Genomic DNA, 17254 nt, shown 5'->3' with positions numbered 1-17254 from the left:
GCGGTTTTCTGCTAGTGACACCTCTGTTGTGGTGGTTTTTAACATTTCACTCGTTCCAATGTGGTCTCGTCGTTTTTGCTTACATAGACAATTGGATTCATTTTAATCAAAAAACATGTTTGGCCAAAAAATTGACCAGCACGCAGTTGTTGCTGCAATAACGGCGCCTGTGTGTATATATATTTTCTCACTTTTTCTTTATGAGGATATATTGTCTTGTTTCCAAACGTGGTTTCCACATAGTTTTCATGATAACTTCACCCCAACTGAATAATTAATGTATATTGTCTTGTTTAATAGTAGAGCAGCGATATAAATAAGAGGTAATATTGTCGGGAATCATAGAACTTGTGCTCGATGTTCAGTTTGATGCTAAAACTTTAAATATACGGATTTCTAGTCATCTAACTTACGTTCTCGTGCAAATACGGTCACTTTGCTCATATTCAGACGTATCACATGCTCACGTGGCACGCCAGCGTGGCTATGGCCCACTGTTAAACACCGAAACAGCTCGCCACGTTTATTGTTTGTAGAAGCACCCTTGCTCTGCATTTAATTGATTTAATTGAGCATAGTCCCCTTTGTGTATCCCACTTGTCAGCATGAGGTGGTGTGAAAAAATCTATACCAATATAAAAAGACTCAAAGGGGCAGATCCAATTAATCTCGGCCATTAAATCATGTCAATCCAGTGACCTAGACTGCTTCAATGTCGAGCGCTTAACACGTTTAGCGTGCAATTAATTTCATGCCAAATATAGTGCTAATCACATAATAACACGTAAATAATATCCCATTTAATATCTGCATGCACTTAATATATTTCTAAATTAACGTGCATTGCACGTACACATTGACTAGTGAAAATAAGAAGTACACGCGCAGGGATTTGAACTCCATACCTCAGGTACATCCATGCACAAGCAAACCACTACACCCACTACATATCCAAACTAAACATCGAGCGCAAGTTTTATGACTCCCGATAATATTAGCTCTATAAATAAATACGTCTGTATCAGTGCAAAAAAATAATTTCAAGAATTAAATATGCACCGAGATATTTCCCGCGTGCTTGCCCATGAGCTATAAAGTCAAGGAAAGCAGCTTGGGCACACTATCTCTTTGAGCGGTTTGGCACTCTGACTCTTGTCTCTTGGACTAGCTTGCCGCCGGCGGCACAAGATTCGCCTTTTCTTCTTCTTGTCCCGTGCTCTGCTGTCCATCGCGCAACGGGAATAATGGCGGCGAGGCCTTCGCAGGACGCGCCGCTCCAGCTCCACACCGTGCAAACGGACCAGCCCCTCGCCACCGTCAACCGGCTCCTCGCCGCCCTCCACGTGGCGCTCGCCGCCGCGGCCATCGCCCACCGCGGCGCCCACGTGATGCTGGCTCCCGACCTGGTGCTCCTCTTCCTGTGGGCGCTGTCCCAGGCGCCCATGTGGCGCCCCGTCTCGCGCGCCGCCTTCCCGTCCCGGCTCTCGCGCCCCGCCCTCCCGGCCGTGGACGTGATGGTTGTCACGGCCGACCCGGACAAGGAGCCCGCGGCGAAGGTGATGAACACGGTGGTCTCCGCCATGGCGCTCGACTACCCGGGCGGTCGGCTCAGCGTGTACCTCTCCGACGACGCCGGGTCGCCGCGGACCCTGCTAGCGGCCAGGAAGGCCTACGCCTTGGCCAGGGCCTGGGTGCCCTTCTGCAGGAAGTACGGCGTGCGGTGCCCGTGCCCCGACAGGTTCTTCGCCGGCGACGATCAGCTCGACCTCGGCGATCACCACCGGCAAGAGCTCGACGACGACAGGCTAAGAATCAAGGTGCGTACATGAATTGATTTGGCAGTAGAATTCCTTGTATGTAGAACTATAAATTTACCGGATTATTTTTCACTGGTATACGTACCATTACGTACCACGGCTTTTGTTTGGGTAGCTCTAGGCAACTTCAAACTTCAAAACATAGTATACTTGTCGACATCAGAGACTATTTGGCTGAATGAGCGTTGCATTTGTCCTCGTTGTCCACGGTCAGCAGTCTAAACTTTGAAAATAACCTGACGTGCATGTACACAACACCCACCAGTCCAGAGTCCTGACTGCTCCGCGTCTACACCGCGCTACTCCTACTCCCTCCGTCCAAAAATACTTATCATCGAAATGGATGAAAAAGGATGCATCTAAAACTAAAATACGTTTAGATATATTCCTTTTTATTTTTTTTATGACAAGTATTTTCGGACGGATGGAGTATTACAAACTTACAGTATTACATACTGCCTCTGTCCAAAAAACCTTGTTCCTTAAATGGATGTATCTAGCAGAGAGACAAGTTTTTTCGGACGGAAGAAGTACTGCTTAACCATCATCGATCGCGCACTGAGTTTTCTTCTGGCGCGACATCACACTGATTTATTAGCTGTAACTTTATGTGATCATGTCTTAAAAACCACTTGTCTTGTGTGAATACTGTTAAATTTATTTGTTTGCTCTCGCAAAAAATTATTACTCCATATTTGGTTGCACGAGTATTACTTTAAATATGAAGTGGTTTGCTTGAAACTTTAGTTCATTGTCTAGTTTTGAAACTAGCAAAACATGTGTGCGATGCTGCGCCACAGGCCACACCACGCCACGCGTAGCATGAATCCACACAATAGATCACCGACACGTCTCCCACCAAGGATGGAGGCCAGTAGACAGTCGTAGGCATATGTATGGCTCTGTTTGATTCGGCTGTGGATTTCTAAAAACAGCTGTGGAAAAACAGCAGTGAAAAATCTGATGTAAAAAAGATGTAAGTCATTTGACAAATCAGCTGATACAGCTTTTTCAGATTTTGGCCCACAGCGGAATCAGATTTTGGAAATCACATCCTGAGTTGCTTCCGCTTTTGGTTCAGATTTTGGCAGCAGATTTCTGGAATCGAATTCTGCTAGGTGCACCCTTTGGTTCAAATTCTGTTGCGCGACAACGGAATCCGTCAATAAAAACCGAACTAAACAGGGCCTATATAGTCGCGTTGGCCCTGTATACACCTGTTATTTCGTATCTCAAAATCAACAATGAGAGGAACACAAAGCACAACACAGGCATATAGCTAGCTGGACCATAACCATACGGCTCAGACACATGGTACGTAACAAAGGCATCGAGAGGCAAGTGGGATTCCATAGAATAGCCAAGTCTGTGACAAGTGGTCGAGGCATATACCTGATAGAATCAAATCAGACACAATCCTAAGGAATCGTCAAAGCTCCCGTGAAACGAATGCTACACATCGGAAAAGAAATTGTGAAGATAAATACTATGAGAATCCTTAGAAAAAAACACGTAAACTCAACTAGGCCGGAAAAGGGACACTGGCATACCCCACCAGCCAGACTAGGGTATGCTCCAGCGCGACCACAATTCTTGAGTCAATCTGATGTTTCAGCTCGGATTTTTTTACCAGTTTTTGTCAGTATTCTCCTTTTAGATGTTTTTCTTTTTCACGTCCTTTTGTATTTAAATTCGTGGACATATTTAAACAAACCATGAGTACTTTAATAAAATATAGATGATCATTTTCTAAAATTCTTGAACATTAATTAGGGAAAAATTTAAATTTTGTGAATACTTTGTAAAATCTACATTTTTCACCGATATAGTTTTTTTAGCCAGGCGTTGCTGGGGTTTTCCCTATAAGTTTTCTTATATAGAGCAAAAGGTGTCAACTTTTTTTCCTCGATCCAGAGCGAATGAGGGTGCCCTAATTAGACCGGCCCACCCTAGTGTTATACGGACAATTTATCCTAAGGGCAATAAATAGGAGCCCCCGACAAATTTGGTAAAAGCTCTGGGAAGAGTATAACCCTAAGATTACCAACAAAATCTTAGTAATAATAATGTTCTAAGGCAGTACCAACAAAATCGCATGAACAGCGGTGGTGGAGCGCTCATAATGCAACTTTAACTGGGCCAACCCATTCGGAGTTGCGTGGGCCTTTGGGCTGCAAGCCCCGACACCGACGGCATCGCCCTGACATTTATTTTTTCTTCAAATTTTGCAGAATGTGTATGAGACGTTCAAAGAGGGTGTCGAGGAGGTGATGAACGACGCAACTCTTTCTCAGAGTTGGACAAAAGCAGATCACCATGCTCACGTTGAGGTAAGAGCATCTCCAACGGCCGCACAAAAATTTGGCGCTCAATAAAACTTATAGCGCGCCACTTTAGCACTTTTAGTGCGCCGAGACCAACATCACTTTTGCAGACGTCCAAAAACGAACGCACAAAAAGCACACAGTGCAAATTGTGAAGCGCGCGCAATCCGGAGCTCAAAATATGCTCCGCACGATAGCGTTTTTCAGCGCGCGTCCAAAAACTTGTAGCACTATAGCATCTGCTGAAGCTGTGCGGCGCCAAAAAGATAAAATTTTAGTGCGTGGAGTTCTTTTTGGGCGTCTGTTGAAGATGCTCTAAAGCACACAGCCGTAGCACACCCGATAGATATATATATGTCTCTGAGTAATATCCACCCGCACCATGTCAGATCATCACCGATGAGCAAGGGCAAGACAGTAGCCACAGCAACTCCGGCGACGGCGACGGGGACGAGGACGCCATGCCCTTGCTGGTCTACGTGTCTCGCGAGAAGCGGAGGTCGTCGACTCACCACTTCAAAGCCGGCGCACTCAACGTCCTTGTGAGCACCTACTCATTTGATCACAACGTACAATCGTGTGTTTTTGCCAGAGTTGATCTTGTCTTACATTGTTCTTGTCCTTGTTGGGCAATGCAGCTCCGGGTGTCGAGCCTGATGAGCAACTCGCCGTACGTGATGGTGCTGGACTGCGACATGTACTGCAACAGCCGGAGCTCCCTCCTCGAGGCCATGTGCTTCCACCTCGACGGCCGCCGCCGCGCCGACCTCGCCTTCGTGCAGTTCCCTCAGATGTTCCACAACCTCAGCAGCAGCGACATCTACGCCAACGAGCTCAGGCCCATCTTCTGGGTACGTAAGAAGACCAATCGACCATGCATTGCATCAGTCATCTTCTCAGAATTTTCAAGTAATCTTGGTGCATGCATGGTGCAGACGCGGTGGAAAGGCTTGGACGGCCTCCGGGGCCCGATCCTCTCCGGCACCGGCTTCTGCGTCAGGAGAGACGCCGTCTACGGCGCCGGGCCGGGCAGCTCACAGGAGCAGTTCTCCGGTGTGGAGGTCGGCGAGCTGAAGAGGAGGTTTGGCGTCTCGAATGGTCACATAGCGTCGCTGCGCCGATCCGGGACCGGGAGCACCATTGTTGCTGCAGGTGATGTTCTCCCGCAAGATGCAGAGTTGGTGGCTTCCTGTGATTACGAGACGGGCACCGAATGGGGCGAGGATGTGGGCTTCTTGTACCAGTCGGTGGTGGAGGACTACTTCACCGGCTACCGGCAGCTCTACTGCCGTGGGTGGACGTCCGTCTACTGCTTCCCGGCGACGGGGTCGAGGCCGCCGTTCCTCGGCAGCGTGCCCACCAACCTCAACGACGCGCTGGTGCAGAACAAGCGGTGGATGTCCGGCTTGCTCGCCGTCGGCCTGTCCAGGCACTGCCCCCTCGCCTCCGCCGCCGCCATCTCCGTGCCTCAGAGCATGGGCTTCGCATACTACGCCTTCACGCCATTGTACGCCTTCCCCTTGCTCTGCTACGCCACCGTGCCGCAGCTCTGTTTCCTCCGCGGCGCCACGTCGTTCCCAGAGGCGGCTTCGACGCTCTGGTTCGCCGCCGTGTTCGCGTCGTCGTCGCTGCAGCACCTGGTGGAGGTGTCGGTGGCCAAGCGTGGGCTGGCGGCGAGGACGTGGTGGAACGAGCAGAGGTTCTGGGCACTCAACGCCGTGACGGGCCAGATCTTCGCCTGCCTCGGCGTCGCCCTCAGCCTGGTCGGCGCCGGGGGCCGGGCGGTGGACTTCGACCTCACCAGCAAGGCGTCCGGCGACAGGCTGTACCGGGACGGCGTGTTCGACTTCGCCGGATGCTCGGCGCTGCTCCTGCCGGCCACCACGCTCTGCCTGCTCAACGCTGCAGCGCTCGTCGGCGGGGTCTGGAAGATGGTCGGCAGGGGCGGCAACGTGTCCGGCACCGGCGAGCTGTTCCTCCTCTGCTACGTCGCGGCACTTAGCTATCCGCTGCTGCAAGGGATGTTCCTCAGGCGCGATCCTGCAAGAGTTCCTGCGCGGATCACGGCAGTGTCCGTCGCCATTGTTGCCACTCTGCTATCCTTGTTTGGTTAGGCCGGCCACTTCCACAGAGTTTGAGTGACACCTAAGATACCAGTTCCATCCAAGCTTCCAAATGCGCCACACCAATTTCTTTTCTTGCTAAAATATTTTCTGGGCATATATATATGAGCTGGAAAGAAAATAATAAAACAGAGGAGGACATTTTAGCTCCCGAGCAGCCGAGCAAGTGTACACCATGTGACGAACAGTAAAAAAATTAAAGTAATCTGATTTTATTTACAACAAACGTGTTCATGTGTTCTAACTCCATGTAAATTTTGGTGAAGAACTGATATAGTGGTGATCTGAAAAAAAGTCAGTACTACAAATATTTTTTAGAGAACGGATTTTTTTTCTCACAGCACCACCACGAATGTCACTTGTTCATGAAAGTTTACACATATGTAATATGTTAGATGCGAAAAAATCTGTTTATTTTAATATTGTATTCATCCATGAGCATATGAGCTCGAGCACATATTGAATTTCCAATAAAACAAAAAGGTTTCCTTTTTACAACATCATACCGTGTGTACAAGTTAGGTATAATGTTGTTGAAGATATGCTCATTTGCATTGACCCAAATAGCCCATGATAATAATTTCCATGGAAAAAGGACACGTTGAATCTATCGAGAGCAACTAGTTAACGAGCGCTCCTTCGGGAGCCCCCAACTATCAGCACCATTTGGCGCGCTCTCAACCATTCGTCACGTGTCGCGCTCTGGACACTCCTTCCGGATTTTATTTTTTACTTTTCCGCACGCGTTTTCGGCTTTTTAAACGATTTTTTCGGGTTTTTTTCGACATTTTGGTTTTCCTCGGGTCTTCCTTAGCTTTTCGATCAATTCACTTTTTTTGCGCGAAAAAACGCATTTTTTTCGCGAGAGTCATGGTTTTTCTTCTGCGAGAGGCACAATTGTGCTTTAGCGAGAGTCACGGCCGTGCCTTTCGGAACCGAAAAAAATGTCTTTTCTATTTTTTTCTTTCGCGAGAGTCACGGTTCTGCTTCCGTGAGAGGCATGGTTGTGCTTTCGCGAGAGTCACGGCCGTGCCTCTCGAAAAGGGAAAAACAAAACGCATTTTCTGTTTTTTTTCCGGGAGATTCACGGTTTTGCTTCGACGAGAGGCACGGTTATGCTTTCGCGAGAGTCATGGTCGTGCCTCTCGGAAAGGGAAAAACAAAACGCATTTTCTGTTTTTTTACTTTCACGAGAGTCATGGTTTTGCTTCCGCGAGAGGCACGGTTGTGCTTTCGCGAGAGTCACGGCCGTGCCTCTCGGAAAGGGAAAAACAAAACGCGTTTTCTGTTTTTTCTTTCTTTCAGAAGAGTCATGGTTTTGCTTCCGCGATAGGCACGATTGTGCTTTCGCAAGAGTCACGGCCGTGCCTCTCGGAAATGGAAATAAAATGCATTCTCTGTTTTTTTTTCTTTCGCGAGAGTCACGGTTTTTGCTTCCGCGAGAGGCACGGTTGTGCTTTCGCCAGAGTCACGGCCGTGCCTCTCGGAAACGAGAAAAAACATGTCTTTTGTTTTTTTCTTCCATAAGAGTCACAGTTTTGCTTTCACGAAAGGCACAGTTGTGATTCTGCGAGAGGCACGGACGTACCCCTTTCGGAAAGGAAAAAAAACCCGTGCTCCCGGTTCGGTTTTTTCGTCCAGTTTTTTTCGTGAAAAAAAGTTCGTCAAAATCTATCAACATGGTATCTAGTTTTGAAGATCTCGACGGGAGGAATCCAACAGCGAAAACAGTTCGAGATTTGGACGCACGGTTTAAGAGATAAAACATTTTGAATAAACGGATCTACGAAAAAAAGGAAAACTCTCAGGTTGCGACAAGTGGCGCGCTACATGTGCACCACTTGTCGCGACCAGGGAAGGTGGAGTGTTCTTTGCAACAAGTACTCCTTAATTAGTGATTTCGGAATCTATCTTATAGGCTGACTAGGAGAGTCTTCCTCGTCGCTGTTGACAATCATTTTTTATTAAAAATAGTTCAACAAATTTTAAAAAGTTAATGAATTTGTAAAAAGTTTAGGAAGTTGAAAAAGGTTCAAAAAATTTAGGAAAAACTTCAGGAACTTGAGAAATGTTCATGGGTTTGGAAAAAGTTCATGAATTCATGCAATGTTCATGAATTTTAATAAAATCTTTACGAATTTGAAAAAATGTCAAACTAAGAAAAACAAAAAACAGGACAAAGGAAAAAGGAAAAGGGTAGAAATAAAAAGGGAAAAAATAAAAACCAAAGAAAACCAGGTCTAGAAAAACAAGAAAAAAAAAAGAAAACGCCACACAGGAATCTTCTAGAATCTTCCCAAAACCGGAGGAGCTTCCCGCTAAAAACTGCGTGATGGGCTGGCCCAAGCTGGCGCTATAAGCGCTAAATAGGAAGTGGGTGACTAGGAACAGCGCCCATGATGATTGATCAAAAGTAGCATATATTTGGACAAGGTTTGGCAAGCTTTACAATTTTAGAATAGGCGATCTCTTGTTTGCAAGACTCCATCACCACAAATTTAAGATGCATATAGTTTGGCAGAAAAAAGTTTTTCCGTGTAGCATGGCTATGGTATTTAGTCTATCATGCATAACAAGCCAACCGTTTTTTTTTTTTCAAACCATAGTGGAGAGATGCGTGTATCCATTAAATAGAAAAAATAGTACAACACCAGATGGCACCACCCCGGGAAAAAACTACAATGGAAACGACCAAAGGATCATCGACACAAGCACCACGGACCATCGACCTAGAGTAGACGGAACACTAGCAACCCAAGCAGGAACTATCAGGAACCACACATAAAATCAAAGGCCATACACTGGAGGAGCTTGCAACATTGGAGAGCACCTACCAAGATAGCAAAAGAACAAGCCATCCAGGATGGCATCCCCACTATCCCAAAAGTGAATATATGGTTTCAACCCTACTGAATGTCCCACAGCCTATCCTACATGGCACACCACATAAACAGTCAATGAAAGTCAAGTCTAGTCGACACAAGTCAAGAAGGTCAACAATAGTCCAAGCAAGCTCCCCATCAGTCCAAGCAAGCCACTAGCGACATTTGTTGTTCTAGTGCGCTGGTCCTTGGGGCCTCAAGACAATGACTTTCTGACTGTCTACTATAAACAAAGTTTGATGTACTTCAATGAGGGAGAGGCGATGATTAATACCTTAAATATTGAAATGTTGCTTGCAACTTAATTTCACTAGATAGCACCCCGCACGTTGCTGCCAAAATTTATAGCAATGAAATTATATTAAAAAAAGTAAAATTAGAATATATGAGAATAATGCCGAACCACATTCTCACCATATGGCCGTAGAAAACCTAGAGGTAAATGGAGGGTAAATGCAAGTTATATTGCCTTATGACTCAAGTTTAATTATTTGTTGCTCAAAAGAAGAAGAAGAAGAAGATGCAAAATAATGATGCGGATGACTTGCATGTGCTTGATGGTCAGATGGTGTGGAGAACTTGCATGTGGTGAAAAGTGGATTGGTTGCATGCGCTTGATGATGTGGATGGCTTATGATTTAAACTATGTGGGAAATTTCTGCATAAGCAAAACAAATCTTAACTTGAAAAGTTATGCATGCCACAACTAAATGCAACGTGTTTTAAAATCCGCTTAGAGTACGCTAATGTATGTTGCATGGTAGATGATTCTCACACGTAGATTGGACGGATGCTAGCGAATCAAGTTGGTAAATCTAATGGTATAACAATTTTGATGATGTAAAACCAAGCGTATGCAGATAAGATAATGGGATAATTAGAAGGAGCGGTATCCAAGTATCTCGTTGTGAGCTGTCACTTCAAGCTGTGCATGCAGTCGGGGCGGATGTCGTAGCAGGTGACCGCAGGCGATTTTGACTTGTCTAGTAGAGATCGCATTGCCATCCGGGCCGGGGTGGTGCCACGGAATGCAAACAAATCGCTCCGGTGCAGCCAAGATGACCACACTCTACGCAAGGCCGCTATAAATATCCAAACCTCCTCATGAAACAACACATCAGCGCACCACGTACGCTTGACGCCGATCGACCGAGCTCCAAGTTAGTGGCCATGGCTGCCGAGAGCCCAGCATATTACTCGCTCCTCCTGCCTCTCCTTCTGGTCGTGGTACCTGCGCTCTACCTGGTGGGGGTGTTCCGCAGCCGCAGGAGGTCGGCCGGCCGACAACGGTTTCCGCCGGGGCCATGGGCGCTGCCGGTGATCGGACACCTGCACTACCTCGCCGGCTCGTCGGTCCCGCCGCACCACGCCATGCGCGACCTGGCTCGGCGCCACGGCCCGCTCATGCTGCTCCGGTTCTGCCAGCTCCCCGTGCTCGTGGTCTCCTCACCGGACGCGGCGCGCGAGATCATGAAGACCCACGACGTGGCCTTCGCGTCGCGGCCCCTCAGCCCGACCATGCAGCTCTTCCTGCGTGGCTCCGAGGGCCTCGTCTTCGCGCCATACGGCGACGGCTGGCGGCAGCTCCGCAAGATCTGCACCCTCGAGCTCCTCAGCAACCGCCGCGTCCACTCCTTCCGCGCTGTCAGAGCGGAGATGCTGGGACGCCTGCTCCGCTCCGTCGCGTCGGCGGCGTCGGCGTCGGCGTCCGTGAACCTGACCAGGGGGCTGGCGTCGTTCGTCGCGGACTCCTCGGTGCAGGCCATGATCGGCCGCCTGAGGAGCGACGACCGCGACACCCTGTTCACGCTGCTGCGGGAGGGGCTTAAGATCGTGCCGGGGATGACCCTGCCGGACCTCTTCCCGTCGTCCCGGCTCGCCATGCTCCTCAGCCGCGTGCCCGCCAGGATCGACCACCGCAACAAACGCATGGCCGCCTTCATGGACTCCGTCATCCGGCAGCATCGGGACAAGAAGAGATCAGCCGACGGCGGAGAGGAGCACGCCGAGGACTTGCTTGACGTGCTCTTGAGGCTCCAGGACGACATGGACTCCAAGTATCCCTTCACCACGGACAACATCAAATTGGTCATCATCGTAAGCTCTCTCCCGAATCCCGATCCTGTCTAGTGTTTACCAATTACCATCACCAAGACTCCTCGATCGAAAGGCGTCAACCAACCATTATTGTTTGCATGCATGCAGGACCTGATTAGTGCGAGCAGCGAGACTACGTCGACCACGCTGGTGTGGGCAATGGCCGAGCTGCTCCGTAAGCCGGCGGCCATGCGGAGGGCGCAGGACGAGGTCCGGCGGCAGCTCGACGGCCACCGCACGGTGACGGAGGACGGCCTCACGGACCTGCACTACCTGCGGCTGGTCATCAAGGAGACGCTCAGGCTGCACCCGCCGGTGATGCTGAAACGGGAGTGCGGCGGCCCGCGGCAGCAGCTGCTCGGCTTCGACGTGCCACAGGGCGCCATGGTGCTGGTCAACGCCTGGGCGATGGGCAGGGACCCGGCCCACTGGGACTCCGCCGAGGAGTTCGTCCCGGAGAGGTTCGAGAGCTGCGGCACGCCGGACTTCAAGGGGGTGGACTTCGAGTTCCTGCCGTTCGGCGCCGGCCGGAGGATATGCCCCGGCGTCTCCTTCGGCCTCGTGCACCTCGAGCTCGCCCTCGCGGCGCTGCTCTTCCATTTCGATTGGAAGCTGCCGGACGGCATGCTCCCCGAGGAGCTGGACATGACTGAGGAGGACGGGCTCATCACGCGCCGGCGGGCCGAGCTAGTGGTGTTCGCTGTCCCTCATGTCCCTGTTACAACAGGGTAGACGTACTCGTATTAGCACCAAAAAAGAGTTTCTTGTGTTTGCACGGTTTGTGTTTGGGGTGACTATCGTGAGCGTTGGGTTTTGAATTTATGATTTTAAATAAATGTCTTGGCTACCGTTGTAAGTATCTGCAGTTTTTATTTTGCTGTTTTTTAGGGAAAGGCATCATGGCAACTTTATTATGAAGAATTGCTAATTGTGCTAAGATAAAAGAGGAGGTTCCCTAATAGGATCTTCAACAACCGTCCAGGGCGCGGCGCACTCAAAATCAGAATACAGCGTCAGGTGAGCCAATTTTTGGCGCGCGGCGGGGTGCTGGCTCCAGCGGCCGCTGCAAAATAAAGCGCGCTCGAGCCGCTTGAGCAGGCACGCTATATTTTTTTTTCCTTGACGCCTACTATGTGAACTCCGATTCGATACACATTTGGTTACGATAGTACAAATGTGGAGATAGTTTGTCACATAGCCTGCTTCTACGATACAAAATAGTGCGTAGATAGTTCATAGTCTTCTCCTACGAATCGATGATAGATAGATAAGACGAAAAATTGCTACTACTCGTTATTCTCCGACTCGGACTTTGCCTCGATGATGTCCTCCTCCGACGTCTGAGCGTAGGCGTCAAGGAACCGCTCGTCGCTGGAGTCCCAGGACGACGCATCTCCTAGCTTGATGTTGAATTTAGCGACCGCCTTCTGCGTTCGGTTGTCCTCGCGATAGGCCGCTCGCTCCTCCCTCCTCTCTTGCCTCTCCGCCCTCCTCTCGGCGAAGAACTGTTCGTCGTTGATGATGTCTTGCGGGAAGCGTTGGCGCCCAAGCGCCATGGCTTCCTCGTTCATCTCGGCCAGACTGAGACGGCGCTCCCGCCTCCGGTTCTCGCGACGATTCTCGTCGGTGATAAACCACGGAGGAGGCGCCAACTCATGTGCCTGCTCCCGCGTCGCCACGTCCGTGAAGTTCATGTCCCAACGGGACCGCCGGAGGCGCCACGCCGCAGCGTCGTACACGCGGGCGCCATCCTGGGCGGTGTCGAAGGTTCCGAGGCCGAGACGCATGCCGCCGCCCGACCGAATCTCGACGGAGTAGGTGTCGGACGGACGCATGCGGACGCCGCGGTAGCCTGAAGCTCCACGGCGGCGAGGCGGTATGGTGGCGCGGTGGTGGCATGTCGGCGGCAAGGAGAGAAAGCGGTAGAGGGAGCGACAGAGGGCACTGCAATTTTATAGGCGCGCCGGACGTGGTGCGCCAAATCTAGCACGCGAGCTGCCGCCTTTTCCTGCGCGCGCAATCGTTTTTTGCCTCCGCTGAAGCGCGCTAAAATGTCCCGCGCGCGCTAAAATGCCATATTACCGCGCGCGCGTCTTTTGACGCGACTGTTGGAGATGCTCTAAAACAATGATCGAATTTGGCATAAAAGTAATAAAAACCTCAGAAATACAAGCTAAAAGATGCGCAACTTGATTGGCTTCCCTAAGACAATGATCGAATTTGACATTGACAAAACCTTGACATAAAAAGGACCATTCTTCATAAACAGCAGCTTGCTACGCAAAAGATGTGTTTAGTTGGTCGCACCCCTTTTGATGTATTTGCATCTCTGTCTGGTTAAGTGAATACATGCCAAAAATCATGTTCATCACATGGTTTGGTTGCCAACATCATCTCTAGCCTGGCTGAGAAGAAACGTGCACACGACTATTTGGTTACAAGCATTTTCTCCTCAGATAAAACATATTGTTGTTTGGTTACGTACGCAATACGCACAGATGATTAATCTCGTCTCTTATCCACGTGATGAACTTATTTCACATGGAAACCTGGTGTTGAAGGAAGAAGAAAAGGGCTAGCTCCAGGTAGAAGAAGGTGTGACAACCCTTAGATGCTCATCCAACGGTCATGAGATCGACTGGGCGTGACTCATTTTCTAGGTAACTAAGCTCATGTGTGACACATTTGAGAAAGGATTTGCTAGCGGAACCGATTTCTATTGAGTATCTCGCCGCCGCCAGATGGTGCTAAGATTCAGACGTACTCCCTCTGTAAACTAATATAAGAGCGTTTAAAATACTAAAATAGTGATCTAAACGCTCTTATATTAGTTTACGGAGAGAGTACATTGTTAAGCCACCTGTTGGGCTCAAGTGTGTAGGAGTACAGAAAGATACCTATGGGCGTGAGTGTGTATGAGTACAGGATGTCGATGTGGTCCACACATTCATTTCGGTAGAAGGAATCCCTCGAGTAGCGCAGACCGAGCTCGCCATTTGCTTCACATAGTTCATCAGCTCCACCTCCCATCGCTGCTTCCCATTTCTATCTATCGTGGTCCATCAAATGCATAGCCCACCTTTCCCATATAATAGAATATGTTCTATTATCACACAAAAGAGAAAACAATGAACATGTTCTATCCTTTTTTTTCTCTTTTGGGAAAACTTTCGGTGTACACATAGCATGGCAGTACAGAAATTACCAAAGATAACAAAAATTATAATGAGGTACGTGGACCACATAGCAACGACTACAAACACTAGAGTGAGCTGAAGACGTCCCACTATCATCGCCCCTTCATCAATGAAGTTGGACAAATTTTGTTGTAGTAGACAGTTGAAAAATCGTCGTGCTGAACCACCACATGGCCAGCATACAAGAGCAGCAACCATGGTTGACGAAAAAAATCGTAGATTGAAAGAATCAAACATGCAAATGCACAAACCAAAACTGGATCTAATCAGATCCACCAAAAATCAGCACCAACCAATTCCGGTGAGATTCGACGAAGACACACCTTCCATGCTTCCGACAACAACGCTAGACACGTAATCAAAACGGGAAATATTCTATAGTTTAAATTTACATTAAGCAATCTACAACCCCCTCTGCCTCTTTATCCCCCTGAGCCATCGCGTCTGAAAGATGAATAAAAAAGGCACCCCAGCATACCGCGACGACCAGGCCCGAGAACCCAAGGATGCGCGTGACAACGTACACCACCGTTCCGGCGGTGGAGTGCGACTGTCGGTGGACGAGCACCAGCATGGCCACGGAGACGGCGATGATCACGAACACGACCAGAAGGCCCCCATATACGAAGATATGCCTGCTAAGTTGATCAGCGTCCACCGCCGCGACCTCCTCTCCGGTGTCAGGATGGTCATTGGTGCGGAACCGGATGATAAACCTTTCTTTCCACGCCCAGAAGCTGTGCCGGCTTGGCTCCGCCATCGCCGCGTCGTTGCCGCCGTCGGCGGCATCTGTGGCAGAACTGTTGTTGGGAGCAGGCGGGTTCTCGATATCAACCATGATCGATCGGGAATCAGGGATCGACCTGCGTGTTCGTGTTCGTACGCACTAGCTCCCTTTTTTAGATGGTACTACGTACTATCACCAGATAGCGCACTGCTTAGGTCGTAGGTGCGTACAATTTAACGACTACAGGCGATTTTTAGTGTCCGAGTCGGAGTGCTGCTCGACCGGCCGGTCGGCGCGCGCTTTGAGTTTATGTGAGATGAGATATATAGCTCTTTGTACTGTTGTACTGTTGTGCGTGTCGGTCTGCATCGATCTGAAACCAACCCATGCAGTACGTACGTACCGGCCGGTCAAAAAAAATAAAATTCGAGGGGAATCCGCCGGTCAATTGAGGGCAAACAGATGGGCTTTTTATTTGAGAAATGGCAAACGGATGCATGGCCTCTATCGCGAACAAATTGCCATGAACAGAAAAAACATTTTCTTTTACAGAAAATGGCAAAGAAAACATAAAATTTACAATTGCAGTTCTGTAATTTATAATATAGCCATGCTATACTTTATTAAACTGCCATCCTCTAATTTATAAATTTATCAGCAGGTTGGATGTTTCTTTGAACATAAGTTTGCATGCCATACCTAAATGCCATACATGAAAATTTACAGTGTCCATGCATGAGAAACTAAATCTGTCACAAATTAAAAACAAACAAGAACACGCAACAATTATGTTTGAACCTATGTTGTCATTGTTTCATAAGATGATGGCAAAAAAGTATTAAAAAGGAAAATTTATGAAATAGTCTTATGAAAAAAAATTGCCATGGGGTGTTCAAAATAAATTTGCCATGGTGTAAAAAGAAATTTACCATTGTTTGTTCAAAAAATTTGCCATGTTCCAAAAATTATTGACCATGGTCAAAAAAATAAATTTGCCATGGTACCGAAAAATTGCTATGGTCCAAATATGTATTTGCCATAATCCAAATATAAAATTCGCCATGGCACAATTTTTTCCATGTTCCAAATATAAATTTGCCATGATAAAGAACGATACTAATATACCATGAATTGTTCAATAAATTTGCCATGGGCCAAAAAAAGAAATTTGTCATGGTCCAAAGAAAAGAAATTTGCCATTGCCCAAAGAAAGAAACAAAAAAGTCTACATTCTAACCCCGAACTAACCACTCGTTTTGATTTACATCCCTTATAATTGAAACTGGTCAAATTGCACCCTCAACTTATCACAAAGTTTAAAACACAACCCCAGCCTCGTTTTAGGTTGGTCAACCGGTTTTGATCGAAGTCAATGCTGACTGGGCATGCCAACTCACACATGTACTATCTAAACTCCCACCCCCCAATCTCTCTCTCAAATCTCGATGCAGTTCCACCCCGAGCCTGAACCCGGTCCCCGGTGCACCGCCTAGGACGCCTCCAACCGCCACTTGGGCCCGTTAGTGATCGTAAACCTGCAGCGCGGCTGTAAGCCCCCACGTGAGGTTCCAGCTGGTCAGTAGGGGAGAAGAACCCAGGCTCGGGGCCGCCAGAGAACCTCCAGGACGGGGTGTTGTAGCGGCGGGCGGTGATAGTGCTAGGCTAGCGGTGCGGGAGAAGTTGTGCAGACGAGCAGGAGCTAGCAAAGAAGATGATGTGGTCTGTATGGACACGGGGAGGTTGCGGGGCTGCTAGGGAGCTTCCAGACCACATCTTCTATTTGGATAGATTGCTGGGAACAAGAAGGTCGGGAGCTGTGTTGGGGTCTGATATAGGCGGCAGTAGAGCTAGACGAACGGATCATCGATGTTGCTCATTCCTGAAATTGACGACATAATGAAGTTAGAGAGACATAGAAGATTCTGGAGACAAGGTTAATTGAAAGATGGCACACCGGCGGCACGACATGCTCAAGATCGGTGCTCTGACAATTTCTGCCGGACACGCGGAAGAAAGGGGCCTCTGTAAAAATTGGTGGGCTTCCCATGGTCTTGGAAGGGGATGGAGGGAAACGGAGCATGGTCGGG

At 48.7% G+C, this 17254-nt stretch overlaps 2 protein-coding genes across 2 annotated transcripts; both read left to right on the top strand.

Annotated features, from left to right (window-relative positions):
- Positions 1 to 1141: 1141 nt before the first annotated feature.
- On the top strand, positions 1142 to 6483 carry LOC123060276 (cellulose synthase A catalytic subunit 7 [UDP-forming]). Its single transcript, XM_044482891.1, has 5 exons — positions 1142 to 1817; positions 4049 to 4147; positions 4531 to 4683; positions 4780 to 4992; positions 5077 to 6483. Exons 1-5 carry the CDS (start codon positions 1245 to 1247, stop codon positions 6253 to 6255), a joined length of 2217 nt encoding a protein of 738 aa, XP_044338826.1. The 5' UTR covers positions 1142 to 1244; the 3' UTR covers positions 6256 to 6483.
- A 3833-nt stretch (positions 6484 to 10316) lies between these two features.
- LOC123057904 (premnaspirodiene oxygenase-like) lies at positions 10317 to 12007 on the top strand. The gene is made up of 2 exons (XM_044480773.1): positions 10317 to 11243; positions 11352 to 12007. The coding sequence occupies exons 1-2, from the start codon at positions 10317 to 10319 to the stop codon at positions 11973 to 11975; spliced, it is 1551 nt and encodes a 516-aa protein (XP_044336708.1). The 3' UTR covers positions 11976 to 12007.
- The last annotated feature ends 5247 nt before the right edge of the window (positions 12008 to 17254 follow it).

Source organism: Triticum aestivum, chromosome 3A, assembly GCF_018294505.1.
Source record: "Triticum aestivum cultivar Chinese Spring chromosome 3A, IWGSC CS RefSeq v2.1, whole genome shotgun sequence".
In the NCBI taxonomy this organism is placed as follows: Eukaryota; Viridiplantae; Streptophyta; class Magnoliopsida; order Poales; family Poaceae; genus Triticum; species Triticum aestivum.
This window is presented reverse-complemented; position numbering and strand designations above follow the sequence as displayed.

Excerpts from the sequence above, each read along its gene's own strand:
- LOC123057904 (XM_044480773.1), top strand. The coding sequence starts at position 10,317 with ATGGCTGCCGAGAGCCCAGCATATTACTCGCTCCTCCTGCCTCTCCTT. Across the intron at positions 11,244-11,351 it reads ACATCAAATTGGTCATCATC|GACCTGATTAGTGCGAGCAG; the intron begins GTAAGCTCTCTC and ends GCATGCATGCAG.
- LOC123060276 (XM_044482891.1), top strand. The coding sequence starts at position 1,245 with ATGGCGGCGAGGCCTTCGCAGGACGCGCCGCTCCAGCTCCACACCGTG. Across the intron at positions 4,148-4,530 it reads ATCACCATGCTCACGTTGAG|ATCATCACCGATGAGCAAGG; the intron begins GTAAGAGCATCT and ends GCACCATGTCAG. Across the intron at positions 4,684-4,779 it reads CCGGCGCACTCAACGTCCTT|CTCCGGGTGTCGAGCCTGAT; the intron begins GTGAGCACCTAC and ends TGGGCAATGCAG.